This window comes from Lipophrys pholis, assembly GCF_963383615.2.
Source record: "Lipophrys pholis genome assembly, chromosome: 13".
Lineage (NCBI taxonomy): Eukaryota > Metazoa > Chordata > Actinopteri > Blenniiformes > Blenniidae > Lipophrys > Lipophrys pholis.
This window is the reverse complement of record NC_137632.1, coordinates 26,834,668-26,855,761: the sequence shown is the minus strand read 5'-3', so window position 1 is coordinate 26,855,761 and position 21,094 is coordinate 26,834,668. Positions and strand designations below refer to the sequence as shown.

The 21,094-nt window shown below is 43.8% G+C and overlaps 1 protein-coding gene across 1 annotated transcript; it reads right to left on the bottom strand.

The window, feature by feature from the left end:
* Nucleotides 1-12,329: 12,329 nt before the first annotated feature.
* On the bottom strand, nucleotides 12,330-19,911 carry insig2 (insulin induced gene 2). The gene is made up of 7 exons (XM_080478597.1): nucleotides 19,741-19,911; nucleotides 17,730-17,949; nucleotides 16,907-17,079; nucleotides 15,977-16,101; nucleotides 14,808-14,974; nucleotides 14,135-14,234; nucleotides 12,330-13,279 (listed from the first exon to the last, which is right to left on the bottom strand). Exons 2-7 carry the CDS (start codon nucleotides 17,849-17,851, stop codon nucleotides 13,238-13,240), a joined length of 729 nt encoding a protein of 242 aa, XP_080334723.1. The 5' UTR covers nucleotides 17,852-17,949; nucleotides 19,741-19,911; the 3' UTR covers nucleotides 12,330-13,237.
* Nucleotides 19,912-21,094: the final 1,183 nt, after the last annotated feature.

Here is a 21,094-nt window from a genome sequence, read left to right as displayed (position 1 = left end):
TAATGTGGATTTCAGAGGCGGCGGTGGCCTTAAGGTTAGAGATGTGGATCAGATTAGAACGTTGTAGGATCAATTCCCCCAGGGGACCGGTCTCCATCTTTGATCCCTGAGCATGACCCCTGACCCCGGGCAGCTCCCCACAACTCCCAGAGATGGTTTTAGATTAAATGCAGAGAAATTATTTTAATAAACTCCACAGAATTCCCCCAACAAAACGTTTGTGTGAAGAAATTTCCATCTGGTCCATTTTGAAACAGTACCTGCAAAAGGAAAAAAAAACACTGTATTACATCAAGTGACCTTTTAATTCACTTTATAAGTGTATAAGTGTGATCTTGAGAACTCCTCAGCATCTCTACAAACCTTCCCATTGGGATGAGGGCTGAGACGACAGCGATAAAGATCTCAGAGCTTTCTGGATCTCTGGCAGGTGACACAGATCTGAAGGAAATTAAAAAACTTCCTTAAAGGATTTTACATCCGGCATCATACGTTGATGGCTTTAATATATATATATATCTTTTTTCTTGCACTCGTATTGAATCCCTTTCAGTACAGACACGGTTTGATGGGATTATAGATTAGAATGGTGCTGAAGTGTGTTCAAGTTCACGTGCGTTTATATATGCTGGTGTTCTATTTGTTGTTGTTCGTTCCTGTGTTGGTCTTTGTGTTTCGGTGGAGAACAGTCGATAAGTGAACCCTCACGCTGCACCACCGCAGCCCTTCCTCACATTCTCTCTGCTTCTCCCATCCCGGCTTGTTGACAATGAAATGCGCCGCCTGTCTGGCAGAATATCAGAGGTGAGCGTGAGGTGGGGGGGGGGGGGGGGGGGGGGGGGGGGGGGGGCATGGAAGAGGGGGGGAATAATTGATTTGACTTTGGAGGAAGTGAATCCCTGTGAGGTTTGAGGCGAGCGGAGGAGGAGCAGCCACTGAGTGTGTAATCACTGGGTCTCCATGACACCGCAGACAATAAGTCCTCTTAATAAGCCTAATCTTTATCATTAGAAAAGAAGAGCAGCCCAGAGGGTGAGGTGGAGCGAGGGGAAGAAGAAGCTGTCCTTTTATTCCACGTAAATTGTTTTTTTTTTTTTTTTTTTATTTCAAGGAAAGGGATTAAAGCACTGTGCCCCAGCCTAAAAGAGGCCCCCGGATATCTCGACATTCACAACGAGCGCTCAGGCTGCAGACCAGCCTCACAACGGGGCTGCACACTCTGGGCGTCAACGCAGGACGCCGCTGTCAGGCAACGGCTGAATCAAGCCACTTTGTGGAAAATGTTCAATTAAACTCCTTCCTCCGAGCGCAGAATTGAAATCATTTATAGATTGCTTCCCAAATATAATAGTATTTTGATATAAATCATCACTTGTGATCAAAACAGATTAACGATAGGGGTAAGTTGTCCGGTGCAACAGTTTCCTCCGTCTCCAGCCTGCAGCTCCGCAGCTCCACCGTACTGAAGCTTTATTAAATTTTACAGCTTTAGAAATGTATTTTGAAAAGAATATAAGATTATAAGGTGCAAAATAAAAAAAAAAAAAAGTCAAACATCTTAAACACTAGAAATAGGTCAAACTGAAAAAAATAACAACTACTAACTTTTCCTTTTATAAGAGTCGTTTGCAAAAAAAAATAAATAAATAAATAAAGTGAAATGCAAAAGCATGAACCTGAAAGGGGAAAGTTTATTTCCATAGGGGCTATAGAGCCACACATGTGGCTGCAGAGCTCTGTGATAAACCGGCAGACAGTACGGAGGCCCACGCTGACGAGCAGGACTTTGTCCCGCTAAGCTCTGAATGTTTGAAGAATCCCAGCCCAGATTTCAACGTGTCAAAAATACACAAGCGGGGTGTTGTTTAAATCCGAGGACGTTGCAGAGTCCAGCTCCTCCGGCCTCCACAGCTGCTCGCGCCTTCAGGTCCTGCAGATCATGTCCAGATTAACGGGCTGCTATGTAACAGTTTGCTGTGCTATTTCAGACCACACACACACACACACACACACACACACACACTCTTACACACACACACACATACGGCTAAGTGGATTACACACTGATGATTTGTGTTTGACCAAAAGCATTTAGTCACGGAGCACAAGGCAATTCAAAGCATGGATTAGGAGCCGAGCATGTCATCCATTTGGTCAGCGAGCATGTCTAATGTCAGTGTCAGTGTGTGTGTGTGTGTGTGTGTGTGTGTGTGTGTGTGTGTGTGTGTGTGTGTACAGGCTAACAGGACAGACCCCAGGTCATCACTATTCAAATCACTTCAGTTGTGTTTCATTCGAAAGTTTTCAAACAATAAATCTAAAACCAGAACATTTGAGGTGAAACTGTGTGTGTTCCCGCCGACAGTGAAGTACCAGTAAAAGTTCAAAAGTATCGTCATCCAAATCTCATCCGCTTTGTAAAGGGAATTTTTTTTATTTTATTGCAGTTTTATGCAATTTTTCTTCCGAAACGTTTTGCCGAATCGTTAAAAAAAAAAAAAGTCTGAGCACACGACTGTGGAACTTTCCACACATTGTGATGTGATCAATGTGTATGTGCTTGTGTACGTGCTGTAGGACAAGATGTGCGCCATAAATCTGCGAAAAGTATATCTAAACTATATATGTGATGACAAGAGATCGAAGTGTCTTTGTGTCCTATCATGGGGACAAACAGCGGTGCTTCGGGAATGGGTCACCACCGAAGCTTCCTGAGCGTGACCTTTGACCCGAGCATCAGTGTGGCAGCCCAGCATGACCAGCATGGGTTAAATAAAGTGTGTTTTCTCTCTTGAAAACCTCCGACGTGATGTTTCCTGTGTGTGTGTGAGGATCTGAGCGATGCACTGATTCATCCACCAGAGTGAAAAACATGAAATGAGTCACTCTCTCTTCGTTTGAAAAAACGAACCGCTGATGGAGGAACTCAGGAGTGAGACGTTCTTACAGTCAGAAGAATGTGTTTATTCACTCTGTTTCTTTTAACATTTCCAGTCGTTTAAAGTATTCAGTACTTTTTAAAATATTTTTCTTTCAGCCATTTGTGATCAGATAAGTATTTTATCTGTTATCTGACTCTTTTGGACAATTTGTCTATTTTTTTGTTGTTGTTGTTGGTTTTAGCTGTTTTAGCTCCCTGTCATTTTAAAAGGCCCATTCTATGCAAAATGGAATTTCTAATAGTTTTCTAAAACTATGTGTCCCCATCGCCCTCACTTGCTCCACTTTGCAATGAATGTGTGCTCAAACAGGAGATTCAGAGGGTTTCCCTTCGTGACATCATGTAGGGAAATAACCACTCCCTCTGGTAGTGGATACTCTATTTGATCTTCTCTCAAGTAGATGAGTTATACCAATTAAAATCAGGAGCAGGCGCCATTTTCTTCTCCTCGCAAACGCTACCAGTAAACAGACCAGACACAGAAACAGCCTGTTCTCGGTAGAGTCACTGGAGGGACTTTTACATCGGCTGAAATTCAGGCCTGTTGGATTTGGGGAAATACACTTTGAATACAATGTTGTTGGACCTCTGACATCCATGTGAAATTGTTGAAAACCTGTATAATATGGAAGCTTTAAAGCAACTATATAGTTTCTGCTTTTTAGACGCTTTTAGCTTTTTACAATCTCTTTTTAGCCCGAAAATCGGAGTCCTCCCTCTTGGAAGATGGTCCGTATCCCGGTGGGGGGAGGGGGGTTACTGGGGGGAGCGTGACAGTGCCTTTGAATCTTCAGACGCTGTCGGAGGAAATTCGGTTTGACCTCCATGACCAAGTGGCTGCAGAGTTTGTGTCAGGGCAGGAAATCAGAGTGTGATGACGCCGCCAAGTGTGATTAGACACAAAGTGACTCAGTGTGTGTGTGTGTGTGTGTGTGTGTGTGTGTGTGTGTGTGTGTGTGTGTGTGTGTGTGTGTGTGTGTGTGTGTGTGTGTGTGTGTGTGTGTGTGTGTGTGTGTGTGTGTGTGTGTGTGTGCTGACTGGCTGGGCTGATGTTATTTTCTTTTGGATGAGAAAGTGGATTTCCAAATGTCATCATACGATCTTCAGTTGACTGTTAGTGTTTTTAGGCTGTGTGTGTGTGTGTGTGTGTGTGTCTGTCTGTGGGGGGGGGGGGGAGTCACTGTTGACATTGGTCTTGACCTCCGTTCGCAGGGCGCCCCGGCCTCTTGGCTCCCCACCAGCTGGACATCTTTGGAGAGTGAGGGGCTTGAAAACGGGAGCCTTCATGTGTGACCGGCCCATTGTCCCGCTCACACACTTTGATGTGAGCAACGTGGCTGTGTGCGCCGCAGCGCCAGCGCCAGCTCCAGTCTGCTCTCACAACGCCTTTAAAACACACGACACACATTCCCACCTTTAACAAAAAAAAAGAAAAAAGCACTCATCTCTGCTCCACCAGGGGAGCTTGTGAGGGTCTTCGGCGGTGTTTGTGTTTCGTGGGAGTGCAGGTCTGCACACATTGAGTCTGGAGCCAGCGGGTTGCCATGGAGACGTGGAGCCTCACACATACTCCCCTTTGATTGACACACATGGTCCGAGCAGACAGCATGAAGACCACCGAACAAAGCGCGGAGGAAGTCGGCCATTAGTCTGCTTACAAGACTTTAACCTCCACTTGATCTCTCCTGGGAAACTCTGTGTGTGTGTGTGTGTGTGTGTGTGTGTGTGTGTGTGTGTGTGTGTGTGTGTGTGTGTGTGTGTGTGTGTGTGTGTGTGTGTGTGTGTGTGTGTGTGTGTGTGTGTGTGACCTCTGATAATAAACTGTGTTTCAGTGAGTTGAGGATGCTGACAGTTCACGGTGAGGAGATGCGTTGCGCCCCCTGCTGGTCAGCAACACCACAACACTGAGCAGGTCGGCACACTGCCTGACAAAAACTAAACATCTTTATGAGATTTCTTCTCAGGAGGTTAAAGTCAAAATTCTCACCATAATCTCTGAATCCAGACTTTTATGGGGGGAAAAAGAATACAAATATTCTGTTTTTCTTTTCTCTTCCAAACCAGAATAAGACAATTAATGTGAACAGATATCGAGATTAGTTATAGTGTTAAAGAGTCCATGGATAAGAAATGTTATTGAGCTCCAGCTTCTGTGGAACAGTGCAGTCATTCCTTCTTTTGTTTTTATATTCTGTTTTTCAAAAATTAAATCTTCAGGGACTGTTACTTCAGGAGTAATACCCTCCACAGTTACAATGTGGAACAAAGATAGTTTGTGAAACGGCTGAATGCTTACATTACTGAATACTACAAAGGTAGAACTTATCAAATTAGTTTTCATTCAGTCAACTCAACATAAAACTGTACAGATCCTCTCCCTGAATTTCTACTTCTCAAACTTGCAGTGTGGCCACTCTGTTATAAAGTTTTCATTAGTTAGTTCTATTATAAGTACTCAATAGATACTTCTGTTATAAAGTACTCATTATTTACCTCTGTTCTAAGTATTCATTAGTTACTTCTGTTATATAGTAAGTGTGCTTTTAAATTGCAGCTACGGGATGAATTGAATTGAATTGAATTGAATTGAATTGAATTACAGTTAAGCGTTTGAGAATCTTTGCGATGTTTGGATTTTTGTTTCTTTGACCAGTTTAACCCTTCGAGGAGAAGACCTTCACAAACCAGTAAAATGACAATAACAACCAATGTTCCCATTTAGTCGCAGTGAAACGATATTTACAAGTACTTTAGGAGTTTATTTCTAAAGCAGCGTTCAGACACCAGGCAGTTCACAGAGCTTCACGAGGAACAAAAGAAAATACATTAAAACAAAAGAATAAGAAGTCAATCCTTTGACACGCAGACAGTCGGAGCAGAGACTGAAGCTCAGGTGTAGCGTGCTCCACCCTCTTTCTATAACTCATATTAAAAGAGGGTGTAGCGTGCTCCACCCTCTTTCTATAACTCATATTAAACTTGAAACGATTAGATTTTCACTCACAAATTGTAGTTCTGTTTGTAATTTAATGAAACCTGGCAACCCTTCATAGAATACCAACGTTATTATTCCTCCCCCCTCTACTTTCTGTATGCTTCCTTCTGTCATTTTTTCTAATTTCTTACTGAACTATTTATGTTGAATTTTTTCTGTGTAGTCCTGTTTATTTATTTACTTCTTTGTTTGTTCTTATCAACGTCGCTAAGTTAATCTAATAAACTAGGTGGTTAAGCGCTGTCCGAGTAAGCAACAGTAAGTCAAGGGGGCGGGGCTTAGCAATACCTCAATAAAAAAAAAAAACAGATCTCTCACCTGATTGGACGTCCTGAGTGACATCGAGTTTAGATGAAGTTTGACCTTTAACCTTTCTTCTTTGGAAATCAATGACATCGTTTTGTTTTCTGGGAAAAGTTGTAAAAAGTTTCCATCCAGCAGGTATAAGAGGCTGTTCTCCTTCATTAACGCTGATATATATAGAGCTGTGTGTCATCGGCATGTTGCTGTAACGTTCCACGAACTGAGGCAGAGGAAGCATGTATCTTCACACCGGCCGGGTTGAACCACTGTCCGGGACACATTTGGGCCTCGGGCTGCATGTCTGACCTGGTTAAACAACTATCGCCAAGACAATTCATGTTTTTATCACAAATTAACTATTGCAACGCACTTCATGTCAGCGTCAGCCCTCAGGCGCCTCCAATCGGTGCAAAATGCCTCAGCCCGTTTTTTAACAAACACATCCAGACATCTTCCGAGTCCTCTTCTCCCTCCACCGCATCCCAGTTTCTTTTAGGATTGATTTTATGATTTTTTAAGATTTAACTCGACAGCCTTGAAAGGGTGTGAAGGTCCACAGATCAGCCATTACTGGAAGTCCAGGCTCAAAACCTATTTATTCAAACGTATTTATTCAAACTGGCTTTTAATGTACAGTAATATGGTGTCATATTTTATTTGGTTTGATTTTATTGTTGATATTGTGGGTTTTGTTTGTTTGTTTTTTACTCTTCTTCTCTTTTAATTCCTTGCTTTCTCATTTTACTGTCCGATTTTATTGGGCTGTTGTATTACATGCATGCATATATTTTGATTGATTGATGGATTTCAAATGTCAAATATAAAGGAAACACACATTAAAGAAAGATTTACAACAACTACTGCTGACGTGGATAAAATGCTATCATGCTAAATTGGCTTGAATTGGCCGGAAAAAAGGTTCATTAAAAAAAACAAACGGCTAAAACCATAATGAAAGGAGCAGCGTCCTGCACTGCAGTGGTTCGATTCTGTTGTAATTTTGCAGCTACAACATATTTTGTGGCTGCAGGTGAGTTTTATTGGCTGAAGGCGGTCTGGGGGTCTGCGCAGGTGACGGAGGTTGCAGACCTCTGACACATCCCATCACGCTCACTGCGTTTTGTTCCCCTGCTTGTTCATTCACGCTTTGTCGGCGGGTGAAACAATAGACCGAACAGAGTGTAATCAAAAACCAATTAGCTGCTTCTGGCATGAGGCGCCGGCACGTCGTCCCACCTGAGACCAGCTCCACTTCCATCCCGCGGCCTGAGGCCCACTCCGCTCCCGGCTGCACTTATCAAAAGACATGCTGACACTGCAAAACATGCTCTGCTCTGGATGGAAATGTGACTGTGGTGTGCTGCTGCTGCTGCTGCTGCTGCTGCTGCTGCTGCTGCTGCTGCTGCTGCTGCTGCTGCTGCTGCTGCTGCTGCTGCTGCTGCTCTGCTGCTGGGCCACAAAGATGCGTTATTATCTGGGAGTGCAGGTCCTCTCCACACTGGTGGAATAGGAGGCTGATTGTGATTGATGGCTTCCCATTAGCAAGTGTGTTATCGCTGCGGCTTGCGAAGGGAGGGAGGGGGGGGGGGGGGGGGGACTACTGAGTTGTAACACAACACATTACCTGATCTTCTGCGTGCACGGCCTCAGCACACAGCCTCTTAAATAAAATATAGACCCTCTCGCCGAGATCCTCATTCCCTGCCGAGGCACCGCTGACTGTGAGCCCGTCAGCTGTGATTTGTCGAGCATTCCCACTCAATAAACACATCATTAGTATTCATATTAGCTGTGAGACGGACTCTCCTCCGTATGATTGTGCGGCTCAGCCGCTCACATTTGTTCTGGGCTTCTCCTCTGCGCTGTCAGAATGACTGATTGGGACCAGAGCACAGACTGTCCTGCATTAGCCCAACAAATGATCGGGCCTCTCTGGCAGACCTTGGCCAGAGAGAAATCAATATTTCACCATTAAAATCTATCAGAGCGGAGTTAGGGCAGCGGCTGTCAGAGGCGACACTATCAAGCCGCCGCAACATTAAAGCTGACACCTGCAGCACACCACTAATCAATATCTAGTGGTTCACACATCATTTGTGGTCACCTTTTAAGCAGTGATGGATGTCTCTGGGGGCAGTGATTCATGTTGTGACAGCGTTTAACAGGGTTTTATTCCAGTGTGGACTCTCATCCCTCAGAGAGCAGCTGCAGATGGAGAGCCGTGCTTCCCCACTAAGGCCCGTTTCATTACATGGGGCCTGTCCTCGGCCATTACCGCCGGCCTTTTATTGGTCTGTGTCCCGCTGCGTGTGAAAACACAGCAGTAAATGCAAGGTCAAACTTCATGGCATCCAGAAGGATTGACATACCCGGCAGATTTTACAGGGAGACGTTATGAAGGCAGAGTGTCAGTTTTATTTTTGAATTACCTTGAAAGGACATAAATTAACTCAATATGTGTAATCCGATTACACTGTTTTATTTCCACCTGCACAACTAGCCTCTTTCCAAAAGTAAGATTGCTTACTTTTAATCCTGATCAGACATCAGCAACATGTGGTTCTACAGCTCCTCTGTAGCGGCTCTACATCCCCTCTGTAGTGACTCTACAGCTTCTCTGAAATGGCTCTACATCCCCTCTGTAGTGGCTCTACAGCTCCCCTGTCGTGGCTCTATAGCTCCTCTTGTAGAGGCACTACAGCTACTCTGTAGTGATTCTACATCTCCTCTGTAGGGACTCTACAGCTCCTCTGTAATGGTTTTATAGTCCCTCTCTAGTAAGTCTACAGCTCCTCTGTAGCGGCTCTACATTCCCTCAGTGATGACTCCACAGCTTCTGTGTAGTGAATTTACAGTAGCAGTTCTACAGCTCACCTGTAGAGGCACTACAACTCCTCTGTAATGGCTCTACATTCCCTCTGTGATGACTCCACAGCTTCTCTGTGGCGACTTTACAGCCGCACAGTAGCAGCTCTACAGCTCCCCTGTAGAGCCGCTACAGCTCCTCTGTAGTGATTCTGCATCCCCTCTCTAGCATCTCTACAGCTCCTCTGTAGCGGCTATCTGCAACTTCTTCTTCTTCTTCTTAAGAAGAAAGAAAGAAAGAAAGAAAGAAAGAAAGAAAGAAAGAAAGAAAGAAAGAAAGAAAGAAAGAAAGAAAGCAGAAGGTAGTGAATACTCACTCTGGTAGTGATTATTTCCCCGTATGACATCATGAAGGGAAAATCTCTGATTGGCCTGTATGAGCACACGTTCACTAAAAAGTGGAACCAGTGAGGGAGACGACCGACTTTCTTCTGGGGCCTCGAACGTGAGAACATATCACTGTTAGAAAACCATAAGAAAGTCCATTTAGCATAATATGGGACTCTTTAGTACGGTTCCTTTTAATCAGAAGGATCCGATGCATTTCAGATATCATCACGACGCCCTCTTCCTTGATCCTGTCACTGTCCGGTCCAGTCTCTCGGTTTGCCCCACGTGTGGATTGAACGGAACACGGTGCCTGTGTTATAAACTCCAGCTCCTCTGAGTCCTGCAGGATATCTCACAAGGCTTCACCCAGTTTCTCCTGCAAACAGAAGTAAATAAGCGTCGTGCGCAGGGCCGGCGGGGACCGCTCTGCTTCCTCCTCGGCAGATACGTGGAGCCGTGGAGCCTCCTGACCCTCCGTCTGTGAGAGGAGATAATTGCTTGTCAGGAATAAATGGAGAGATTAATGAATTCATTAGCGGCGGGGAGTTTAGCTCTTCGGAGCAGCACTTACTGCGATGACACATCACGCCTATTGTTTCACTAGCTAGTTAGCCTTGAACAATAACATTCCCCCGGCAAATTGCCTCAAACACTCATGTAACGCAGAGAGAGCGTCGTCCTTATCCCACACACAAAGGTGCTTCAAATCCTCTTTATTCGTCTTAATCACCTCGGTGTGTGTGTGTGTGTGTGTGTGTGTGTGTGTGTGTGTGTGTGTGTGTGTGTGTGTGTGTGTGTGTGTGTGTGTGTGTGTGTGTGTGTGTGTGTGTGTGTGTGTCCTGACAGACATGTACCTGGCTTCACGCATGTTGTAGGTCAGATTAGAATCTGTTTCCAGTTTAGTCGTTAACCCTTTCAGGTACAAACTGATATTTAAACACACACTGTGGTGAGTTTGCTTCCATTTAAATAAAAATACACAGCTGCTCAGATTGAGTTAGAATTGATGAAATCCTAATTCTATTATATTCTCAGATTTTATTATTATTTTTTAAACATTAAAAGATCATAGTTAATAACTTGAGATCTACTGAGCTCTTCTCATATCACACCGGTTTTGCACTAAAGCAATCTTTTTTTAATTATATATTTTTAGTGTGTTTAATTTAACACTAACAATTTCTTCAAAAGTAAAAAAAATCAGTCCATTCTGCTACAGCAGGGCTTCCAGCTCTTGTTAAAACTTTAATTCTAGTTTGTCTTGTCAGCAGGTCATTCTTTATTCACTATCATTGAAATAGTTAATAATAATAAAGTAGATTTTATTGACAACATGCTTTGAAAATCAGTCTGGTGCAGACTTTATGCAAAGAACTTAGTGCCTAACAAAAAATAAAGGAGAGGTTTACAAAAAAAATGATTTGTTCAACAACATTGTATTTCCTTAAATAACCTTGGTCCTGAATTCCGTCCAGTCTAAAAGTTCCTCTAGTGAGCTCTACGGAGAACAGGCTGTTTCTGTGACTCCAGGCCAGTCTCTGGAGAAGAGCTTTCCGGTGTTTAAGAATAAGTGGTTTCCCCGTTAACTGGTGACGCTTTAGCGTCCCTCGTTGCTGCTAATAACAGGCTTTAAAAACCTGACATAAATCTGTAGCTGCCCTGACGAATGCCATTATATTTTGAGTCTTATTCTATGATATGCTGTTACTAGCAGCAATAATGGACGCTAAAGGAAGTTGGTCACAATTTAACGGGGAAACCAGGTTGTCCGAAACACCGATACAATGCGCCAATGTTCAGGGTGGTCGTTTATTGCTATGGCTCTTATAAACGCAGTTATTCACTCAGTTTGAAGCAGAAACAGACTCAGAAGGAGAAGCTCGTGAAGATGCGGAGTTAAAAATATTGTGTCTGAATATGTTACTCAGTTTAGTCGCTATGTGTTGTTACAGGTACTAGCAGGTAGCTAATGCTAACTCCTGCTCTTTAGGTTTTTCAAATTAAATTGAATGTATTCAGTATATCAGTAATATTTGTAAGTTTCTATCTCCCTGTGTGAAGGTCAACGTGAGTATCCACTACCAGAGGGAGTGGTTATTTCCCCACATGATGTCATAAAGGGAAAATCTCTGATTGGTCTGTATGAGAACGCCGTCACTAAAAACAAGCAAGCGAGGAAGATGACACTTTCTTCACTTCTGAGGCCTCATAGTGTGAGTTTAAACTTGAAACCAAATAGAGGTTTTATTTTGAAAGACCCTCTCAGTTCCACCGTCCAACATTATTCAGATTTTGTATTCGTGCCTCAGCAGTTTTTTTTATCTTCATGTTTTACTGTAACAATAAAGACACATTCTGCATTCAGTTATTTGAATCCTCCTTTAACCACCAGACAATTAAAAAAAAAAAAAAGATTAAGTCAGATTTTCAAAAACATCCGTTACTACAGAGCTGATATAAAACGGTTCACTCCCGAAATGCAATAAAAACGTCCCCCCCCCCCCCCCCCCCACATCCTCTAAAACTACAGGATAAACTCTAAAGTTTGCTTTCACGCTGTAACTAATCACACTCAAATCATTGGGTTGGCTCACTTCAGCGTCCACACGGTTTCTCACCACATCCGCCTGTGAAACAAAGGAGGTGAAATACAGAAACCAGCCTTCACGTTGTCCTCAACATTTTACACTTTACAATCTCAAAATGCAAGAGGACTGTGGAGCTGGTGGAACGTTTTGGTCTTCCTGAGACTTTTAAACACTTGAAATCTTTAAAACGGTCTCAGTACTTCATTCGGTCTTCAACTAATAATCATCAGTAACACATTTCTCTCCAACAGAGACTCAATTCTGAGAAATGTTTATTTGAAAATGATATTTTTTTCAAAGAATCCCCAGAATTTCCCAAGTTAAAATTCTGACTTCTCTCAGAATTAAGACTTTTTTTTTTTTTTTTTTAATCTCCTGAAATTCTGACTTATAAATGTATTTCAGTACTAATCCTAATGTGTGTAAATACTGAGGTCCTCGTTGTTCCTGCTCTTCCTCTGCTGTCGTGAAAAAGCTTTGCACGGATGTTCGGGTCCCGGGAGCGACGAGCCGCTTGTCCCGTGTGCGTGAGGAAGAGCTGATGAAGACGAACCCCGGGCAGCTTACAATCCAGACAGACTCCACCGTCATCAAGAAAACCCTCCAAACTGGGTAAAATAATACCTTTGAAAACGACAACAACTCATTTTGTTCCCTTGTTTTAGTCCGAAGGAGAACAAGTACATTCTCAAAATGTTCACAAAGCCCTACAAATTTGCGCGTTGATCCTCAGGCTCCGTTCCTCCGAGCGGCTTTTTAAATCGGCCGCTCGTTTCTGGACCTCGAGACGTGTGAAATTACAACGGAAGCAAATTATACTGGAAGATTTTTCCCTTCATGTTTTTCCACTGTTTCCAAACAGATCGTGCAGGACAGGCCGGAAACTCCTGTATGATCTCAGTGAATGTAAGTGTGTGTGTGTGTGTGTGTGTGTGTGTGTGTGTGTGTGTGTGTGTGTGTGTGTGTGTGTGTGTGTGTGTGTGTGTGTGTGTGCTGATCCGGAGAGAGTCAGGAGAAGACGATTGGCACATGGAGGTGGATGAGGAAGGACCCCCTCCACTGTCAGTGTTCCTTCAGCTCAGGCTGCACCAGGTGGCTGAAATACTGTCAGGTGTCCACCAGGGGCCTCAGGTCCTCAGTGGGGGGGGGGGGGGGTCTGCAGCCCCGCTGTGGGGGCCATCAGGGCCTCGTAAACCCCTCCCCCCGCCCCAAGCCTCAGTCCTGATGACTCTTCTCCTGAAGGAATTTGTATTCGTACTGGAGATAAAAACGACAAACAGAAAACTGTCAATCGGAGGACGGGCGTCCCAGACTTCACCCACGCTTCATTTCACGACCCAATAATGGAGAGTGACGTTTTAAAACCTGAGGGTGACTTTTCTACGGTGGCCCGGAGGTGCACAGCACGAAACACGACAAAATCCAGAAAACGTTATAAAATTCACAAAGGAAACGTGAGTTTGTCGTCGTCGTCGCTGATTGGACAGTCTGGCTTTTTTGACAGGAAGTCAACACTACTTCCAAATATGAGCCCCGACGAAGACTCAGCTATTGAGTTTATCCGTCATTATGTTGATGTGGCGCATTAATGAGGCGATGCTGTCAAAACAACCACAATATTACAATGAGTATGCGTTTTAAAAAGATGACAAGACGAACTGTGCTTCTGTCCAATCAGCGACGAGCGCGTCATCAGCAGGTAAAATACTTTTTCCTTTGTCTGTGAATTTTTCTGGAATCGTGTCAAAATTTCCCTCTTTTTTTTCCTTGATTTTTTTCTGGATTATTTCCCCCACAAAATTTTTTTTTTTTTCCCTCCTGAATTTCTTTGAGCATTTTTATGGATTTTCTGTTTTCTTTTCTGTATTTTGTAGCATTTTCTGGATTCTGTAGTGTTTTCTGGATTTCATAGTGTTCTCATGCTTTTGTCGCGGTGTTTTGCTCATCCAGGCCACCGTACTATTTCACTCCGACGCCGTAATAAAACCATCCCAGGCCTGTATCACGGTATAATCTTATGATTTGGACATTAAACCTCCAGATTAACCCCCTGACAATCTGAATGTACAGCGCTTCGGGCCACAACGTAGAAAGTGTGTACAGTTTCCTCACCAAGGCGAGCTGCCGTCCGATGTTTCCCATCGTTATAACGCCAGCGAAGAAGATGCAGGGCAGCCAGGAGCGAATGTAGAGGAAATCAGGAGACGTGTACCTGAGCGGAGGAGAAGCACAAACCGCATTTGACCTCCAGTCATGGAAACATCAACAATCACCCAAAAAGGTCGGGACGATGTGTAAAACGGAAAGAGAAACTATATCGAGGGAAAACATGTCACTGATGGTTTCTGATGGTTCTTCAGGCCTCGGTGTTGGACCCGTTTTGCCCTTCACACTGTCTTGAAGGTGTCCCCGTGACCTGAGAAGAGTCTGCTGATTAACGAGTGGAGCTCCTCTGTCTTTAGTCCTTCACCTCATCAGTCTATCAGACGTGACGTGTTACTTTTAAAACCCCGATGCTCTGTTAATGTCGCATTATGTATGAAATCAGTTCAATCTGTACATTTCACACATTTTTGGAAGCGAGGCTTGTGTAACATGCGAGTAATTTTTGAAAAGAAGTGGAACTCCAGCTGTAATTTCGAGATAACATGAAACAAAGAATACACAGTTTGGATCCTGTACAAGAGTTTATAAAGGAAACGATGACCACACGAAGCTTTCAGTGTCACTCGTGGTAAAACATCCATCTTTGACTCATCATGTTTAACTCTTCTGAGTCACTTACTGAAAGACTCCATTATAGACCAGCAGCTGCGTGGCCAGGGTGGCCAGCAGGGCGATGCTCACGCCCAGAGCGAAGCCGTTGCGGGAGCGATCGAAGGTCCACCACAGGCCGATGGAGAGCGCCGCCAGAGTCAGAGACAGCTGGATGTTGTTGGCAAAGTCCACTTTCTGACAGAGAGTCGAGTCAAGGACCGGGCAGGCAGCAGGTTACGGGCCCAGACTGTACCGCCATACTGCTGCTGTACCTTTGACCTTCATACTGGAGCAGCAGCGTTCCGTAACACGGCCTCAGGCTGCAGCCACACACTTACTTCTGCGGACTGAACGGCTCATTTATTCAATGTCTGTTGCAGATCTTACACTTCCTGTATTACACAGTTTTCATATCATTTGTAATTGATTTGTTCAATATCAAAGGACAGATGATGAGTGGTTATTAATATAATAGTTTGAATATGTTCGGGTGAATTGATTGTTGTGCAGGTTGACAATGATTTGAAATCTAAAAACTTTGAATATTCTGAACATAACGCAGGTTATGCTTCTTCTACTCCTTTTCACACATGTAAAGTCTAAAAACTGCTGGTTTTTCATTCAATAAAATAAAACATCCCTTGGAGGATGAAGTCAAATCATTTGCTTTTCATTACCTTCGCCAACAGAGTTGGCTGAGAAGGGCATGTTTTCTTCTGCGTGTATTTATCTAGTGGTTTGTATGCATGTATTTTTCCAACTTTTTGCAAAAACTACTCGCCAGAATTGCTTGAAATTTTCAGGGTTGATTTGTCATCATCCAAGAATCAATCGATTAGATTTTGAGACGTTAACGGCTAAGCGTTTCTGAATAAATCCCCAAAAACGGCAATAAAATGTCAAATTTATCTCGTCACACTGCATTTCCTTTGAAATGTTCCAGTAATACCAGCACTAATACGTCTCCCAGAAAGCCTTGCAGCCTCGCCGTTTCCATAGCGACAAGCCATGTTTCACACAGTGACGTCGCTACCTGACCTGCCGAGTTAACGTCGATATGAGCTAACGGCTATGGTGCTAGCGATGCTAACTCGGTTCCGCAAACAAACGTGGCGTTGGCGAAGGTCTGCGCTCCACCGGGTGCCCGTTCTAGTCAACACACGTGATGAAAATGGAGTAAACCAAGACAAAGGATACAGCACTGGCATGGTTGATGCCCACGAACACGGCCACGCAGCGCATCACGCTGGACCACTCCCGCTTGAACTTGTGCGGCTCCCCCAGCCGGCTGTCGACGCACGGGTACAGCAGGCCGATCATGGCTGCAGGAGGAACACAGGACGGAGCGCCGTGTTAAACAACGGGACAGAATATTCAACATGAAGTCACAGTTGCTCAGCGTGGAGGCGGGAGTGTGCACGGCTCTTCCAGAGAGATACGGGAGAGGGAATCACAGTGAGGGGAAGTGTTCAGGGGTCAAAGGTGAAGTAGAAAGGATTACATGCTGTAACACCTCATATAAAAAGAACCTCCACTCCTAATGTTGCTTCTGTGTCTTAAAGCTTCTTTCCATTAATGATTACTTCCAATATGCAACTAATGTAGATTTCAAGCGACTGATAAGTTCAGGAATGAAGAGCAGAAGAAGATCTGAAGATAGCTCTTCTAAAAGAAAATAGTAGACTGAAGCCAAACTCCAGACATGGAGCAGTATCGATGGAGTACAGTGGTTCAGACAGATGAACTACAAATACAGGCGCATGTGAAGACGCTCCACGTCTGAGGAGGAGTAACAAAAACTGTCATGAAATAATCCGATTCCACTTTGCTTGGATTAATCTGTGACTTTTTCTTTTCTGTGCATAAGTTCAACACTGGATCTTGATCTGCTTCAGTATCAAAATGAATAAACGTCATTCATCTCTCGTGACATCCGTTGTTTACTGTGGCTGACGAATAACAACGTTAACATTACATGTCTACAGTTTGCATCAGATTGTACTCCTGAGCAGGAGGAGGTCATGTGCTTATTCACAAGGCCGCGTTTCAAAACCCCGGTTGGATTACATCGTTGAATCCCGCAGATCCCCTCAGAAACCACACCGACCCCTACGAGTTGTTACACACCTGAGGCTGTGCCGCAGCAGGGCGGCACCCACCAGGCCGAGGAGAAGATACTGCTCAGCACGTCGGGGGGGAACAGGGTGACGTTCCTCTGCACCTGCAGTAAGTTGAGCACCAGGGCCAGGAAGACCCCCACGGAGAACAGCATGGCCCCCCGGATCAACAGGTTGGTGGTCCTACGGCGCAAAGATCAGACCGGGAGCTTTAAAGATCAGAGATTTGCAGCCTGGAACAACAAGTGGCTCTTCAGGCCCTCGATACACGCTCCCTGACGATTAACAAGATGGACAGAAAATAATACAGACGATTTTATTTACAGACTGAGCACACCTGAATATAAGTCGCACCCACCAAATTTTAAAAGAAATGTCGGCATCACCCATGTATCGACGGCATGAAGCCGTAAAAATCCGTAAATCAGCCGCGTCGTTGTTTCAAAGTGTGTGAAATAAGTAGCAACCCATAGTACAGAAATTACGGTAATTCCAGGAGACAACTTTAAGTGAGAAACTGAGAAAGTCGAGTTTCCACATGAATGTCAGGAAAATAATCCAAATCAATCATTGTACTCAACATGGAAAAACTAAAAACCGTCTCAATGGCTAAAATACTTTTTAAGGAAAACGGAAAAAACCGTAACCAAAACACACAAAAAAAAAACAATAGTCAACATTTTTTAACTTTCAGTAATTCATCACAAGCTGCAGCTTTTAGTAAACATAACAAATCTCTTCATGTTTGATGGTTAAATGAGTTTTGCGGCTCCAGGAGAGAGAAAGTGGCTCGAAGGCCTGGTTCAGTCACAAAGGCGGTGGTTTGTTCTGACCTGTTGGTGATGGAGGAGACGTAGGGCCCCTGAGAGTGACCCCGGGCCTCCCTGGACCCCGACCACTGCTGCTGGCCGCTGGTCACCGCGCTGTCGCTCATGGCCGTCAGTGTTAAGGACATGAGAGGGAAGAACTCGCTAAAACAACAGGAAACGGGGGGGTGGTGACGACGTCCTTATCCGGCTGGCAGTTCAGTGTGTTCCGCCTGACATCCCAGACCTGCGGAACAACGGCTCAGTTAGAGGCAAGGCGCGTCCCACTAATCCACCACAAACACCAAAAGCTCTTCAAATACACCGTGTGTGGAAACACAAGAGGTCCCAGACTCACGTGAACATATAAGACTGAACGAGGAGGCACCTCTCCCACAACGACGACCAGTTCACAAGTAACTTCTTTTTTTTTACTTCAGCATTAACGGTTGAGAAAATGTTCATTCATTAAGTGAGATTCAGCCCAAAAATAATTCCTCCATGCGAATCCCCATAAACAATGAGTGCGGACTGAAAACGGCTGGACTGTGAGGAGGAGAGTTGTTGTGATACATCAGGTTGTTCACAGGCCGCTCACACGCGTCATGATCACAGTACGGCGCCATTCATAACCAAGAGCTCCTTCAACCAAACATCCTCAGAGTTTTTTGCCACATCGGCGGTTTATTCAGCGACATTTTGTGCACAACTGTTAACCTCATTGTGGAATAACGCCGCATGTTGTAATAATCTGACGCATTTTGTGATAACTTGTTATATATTGCAAGTTATTACAAAATGTGGGGTTTCCACTTTGTCTTAAGAAAGGGTAATAATTTCATAATTTAAAACATGGTTCTATGTTTAATAATGAGAAAAAAATTAAGATTCATTTGGACTAGAATTAAATGTCACTCAGCTTTTCAATGTTGTCATTGTTACATAATGCACATTTATTCCATAACGCAACATTAGGAGGTGCAATACATCTAGAGAGCAGCTTGGTCCTCCAAATGGAGCAGTTTTGTCTTCTTTGCCATTCCTATCAAGCTTTTGTCCACACGTGGCCTTGGTTCTACGACGTCTTCAGAAAAAAGAAAAATTTAAAACAGAACAAAAAGCAAGTCAAGGTCAGAGCCATGGGGCTCAGTTTAGTAATAATTTCAGATAAATACCCTCCAATAACCTTCAAGTTTCAAATCTGCATCAACTTCAGAATTTTATCAGAACTTATGGTCAATGTTTGGTTATTTTTCAGCTTAAAGGGATCATATTGTAAAAAATAATTCACTTTCTAAAAGTTTTCCAACAGTGATATATGTCCCATACCTGGGAATGACACCCCAGAGGTGAAGAAAATCTGTCATCTCTCGCCGAAGCTTGTTTCAATATTTAAAAGCAAATCAGGAATCAAACCCTATACAGTGTCATCGGGGGTTTAGCCAATCCCAATCAAGGTAGGCCCTCCCTTAATTAGGCAGCTCTGCTCTGGCACCACTAGAGGAAGTGCTTCCTCCTCTTCCCAAGATGGGCATGTGTGGGCGGAGCCAGTCCAGCTCACACAGACACAGCAGATTCTGAATGCAGCTCCTATGATCCAATATTCAAATGGAGGAAAATCAAAGAGATGCTGGATTTGGGGCAATAAAACTTTGAATACAACGTTTTTGGACCAACAACAACAACAACAACAACAACATGACTCCTTTCAGCGCCATCTGACATGAGTTTACATTACAAAGAGTATAAAGTCTCATCATGAGTCAGTCTGCAGCTATTTGTTGGTTAACAGCAGCTCATGGAGCCTCTCGGCTAATTAACCAGCAATGACATTCGCCTCAGAATCTCAACTGGCTGACGAATGAATTACAAACCAACAATCTCGCCCAGTGAAGCAGTGAATGTAGAGAAGCGGTGATGGAGGTGGATCCAGTCTCCAGAGTTACTTTGACTCCAGTGATTATGTGGCAGAGCTCCACAGCTAGCTGCTCATTTAACGTCCCTCCGTCGACGAGCGGAGTCAAAGCGAAGCTCTCACCTGCCGCTGACAGAGTCCGTCCACCGCCTCTACATGTCTGCCTCCACCCGCACACACCATCCGAGTAATACTTCACTGTTTCCCCCAGGAAAACTTAAATTAGCCTTCTCGCTTGCTCAGAATACTTCCGGCTGCACGTCCCGTCCGGTCGGTGACGTCACCACGTTACACAAAGAACGACGTCATCGCGTATACGTAAGTCGGGGGGTTACGGCACAGGGCGTGGACATCAGCTGCGCAAAATGTGAACACGTGACCTGAAATTTGAGGACGGACTTTTTATAATACAAAAAAAAAAGAATGACTATTTGAATACATGCACACATTGTCGTTAGTTTTTACCTAAATAATAATAATAATAATAATAATAATAATAATAATAATAATAATAATAATAATAATAATAATAATAATAATAATAATAATAATAATAATAATAAATACATACATACATACATAAATACATATATACCCTAGATAGGATATTAAAGTCTCCCGGGAGAAGATTATGTTTGGCCAGAATAACTAAAGAGGTCCATTAAAGTGTTCAAATGACTCTGTTTGCGTTTCTGTCATCAAATGTAATCAGAATGTGGAGAGCTGTTCAATATGTGTTCCAGAGATATGTTCCCTTAATCCTCAACCCCTTGTTTATTTTTACATGAAATGAAATATGAAATACCCAGAGTAGGAAGTCAGGAGTCAGGTTCACCTGGATATGAGAGCAGTCAATCACAGGACGCACACTGAGAGGCAGACAGTCGTCGTCGTCCCCCCCCCCCCACACACACACACTAACCTCACACACACACGTTTTTCCACTGTGGCAGAACATGCAGACTCCGACAGAAAGGCTTGAATAAACTCCTCTAACACCTGCAGGCTCTTTGCAGCAGTGGGAATCAGCCTGAGACACGCAGGTAAACACTCCTCACACATCGTGTTTGATTTGCTCTTGTGGTTTAATAAGCTTACAGAAACGTAACAAAATTCACAGCGAATCACTCGTAATCCTCAAACCCATTTACACTCTGTTTTGTATTCCGCATATTGAGGCCTCTTGCAGGTGATGGAGTGTCAGGGATTATATGTGGCTTCTCGATGGTGTGAACATGAGCAGACTATCCACGCTCTGTCATTCCACAGTCAAACTTAACTTTATCATTGTTAACTTGATCACAACATTTTTAAAATTCCTCACAGAGAGCTTAGTGCAAGCTGCTGCCTGAGATACTGCCAACGATGAGCGACAGACAGAGAAAGGTGACTTAGTACAGAATGAAACAAAGCTGACCTACTTTAAATCCTCGTTCGAATCAGATAAAAACTGTACAGCATCAGGCCTCTCTGACTC

What these genes read in the sequence shown, in the direction of transcription:
- insig2 (XM_080478597.1), bottom strand. Translation starts at nt 17,851, where the DNA reads ATGTCCTTAACACTGACGGCCATGAGCGACAGCGCGGTGACCAGCGGC. An exon ending in CTGCTGCGGCACAGCCTCAG is followed by an intron (nt 16,102 to 16,906) that starts GTGTGTAACAAC and finishes TTCCTCCTGCAG; the next exon opens with CCATGATCGGCCTGCTGTAC. An exon ending in GTCTATAATGGAGTCTTTCA is followed by an intron (nt 14,235 to 14,807) that starts GTAAGTGACTCA and finishes TCCTCCGCTCAG; the next exon opens with GTACACGTCTCCTGATTTCC.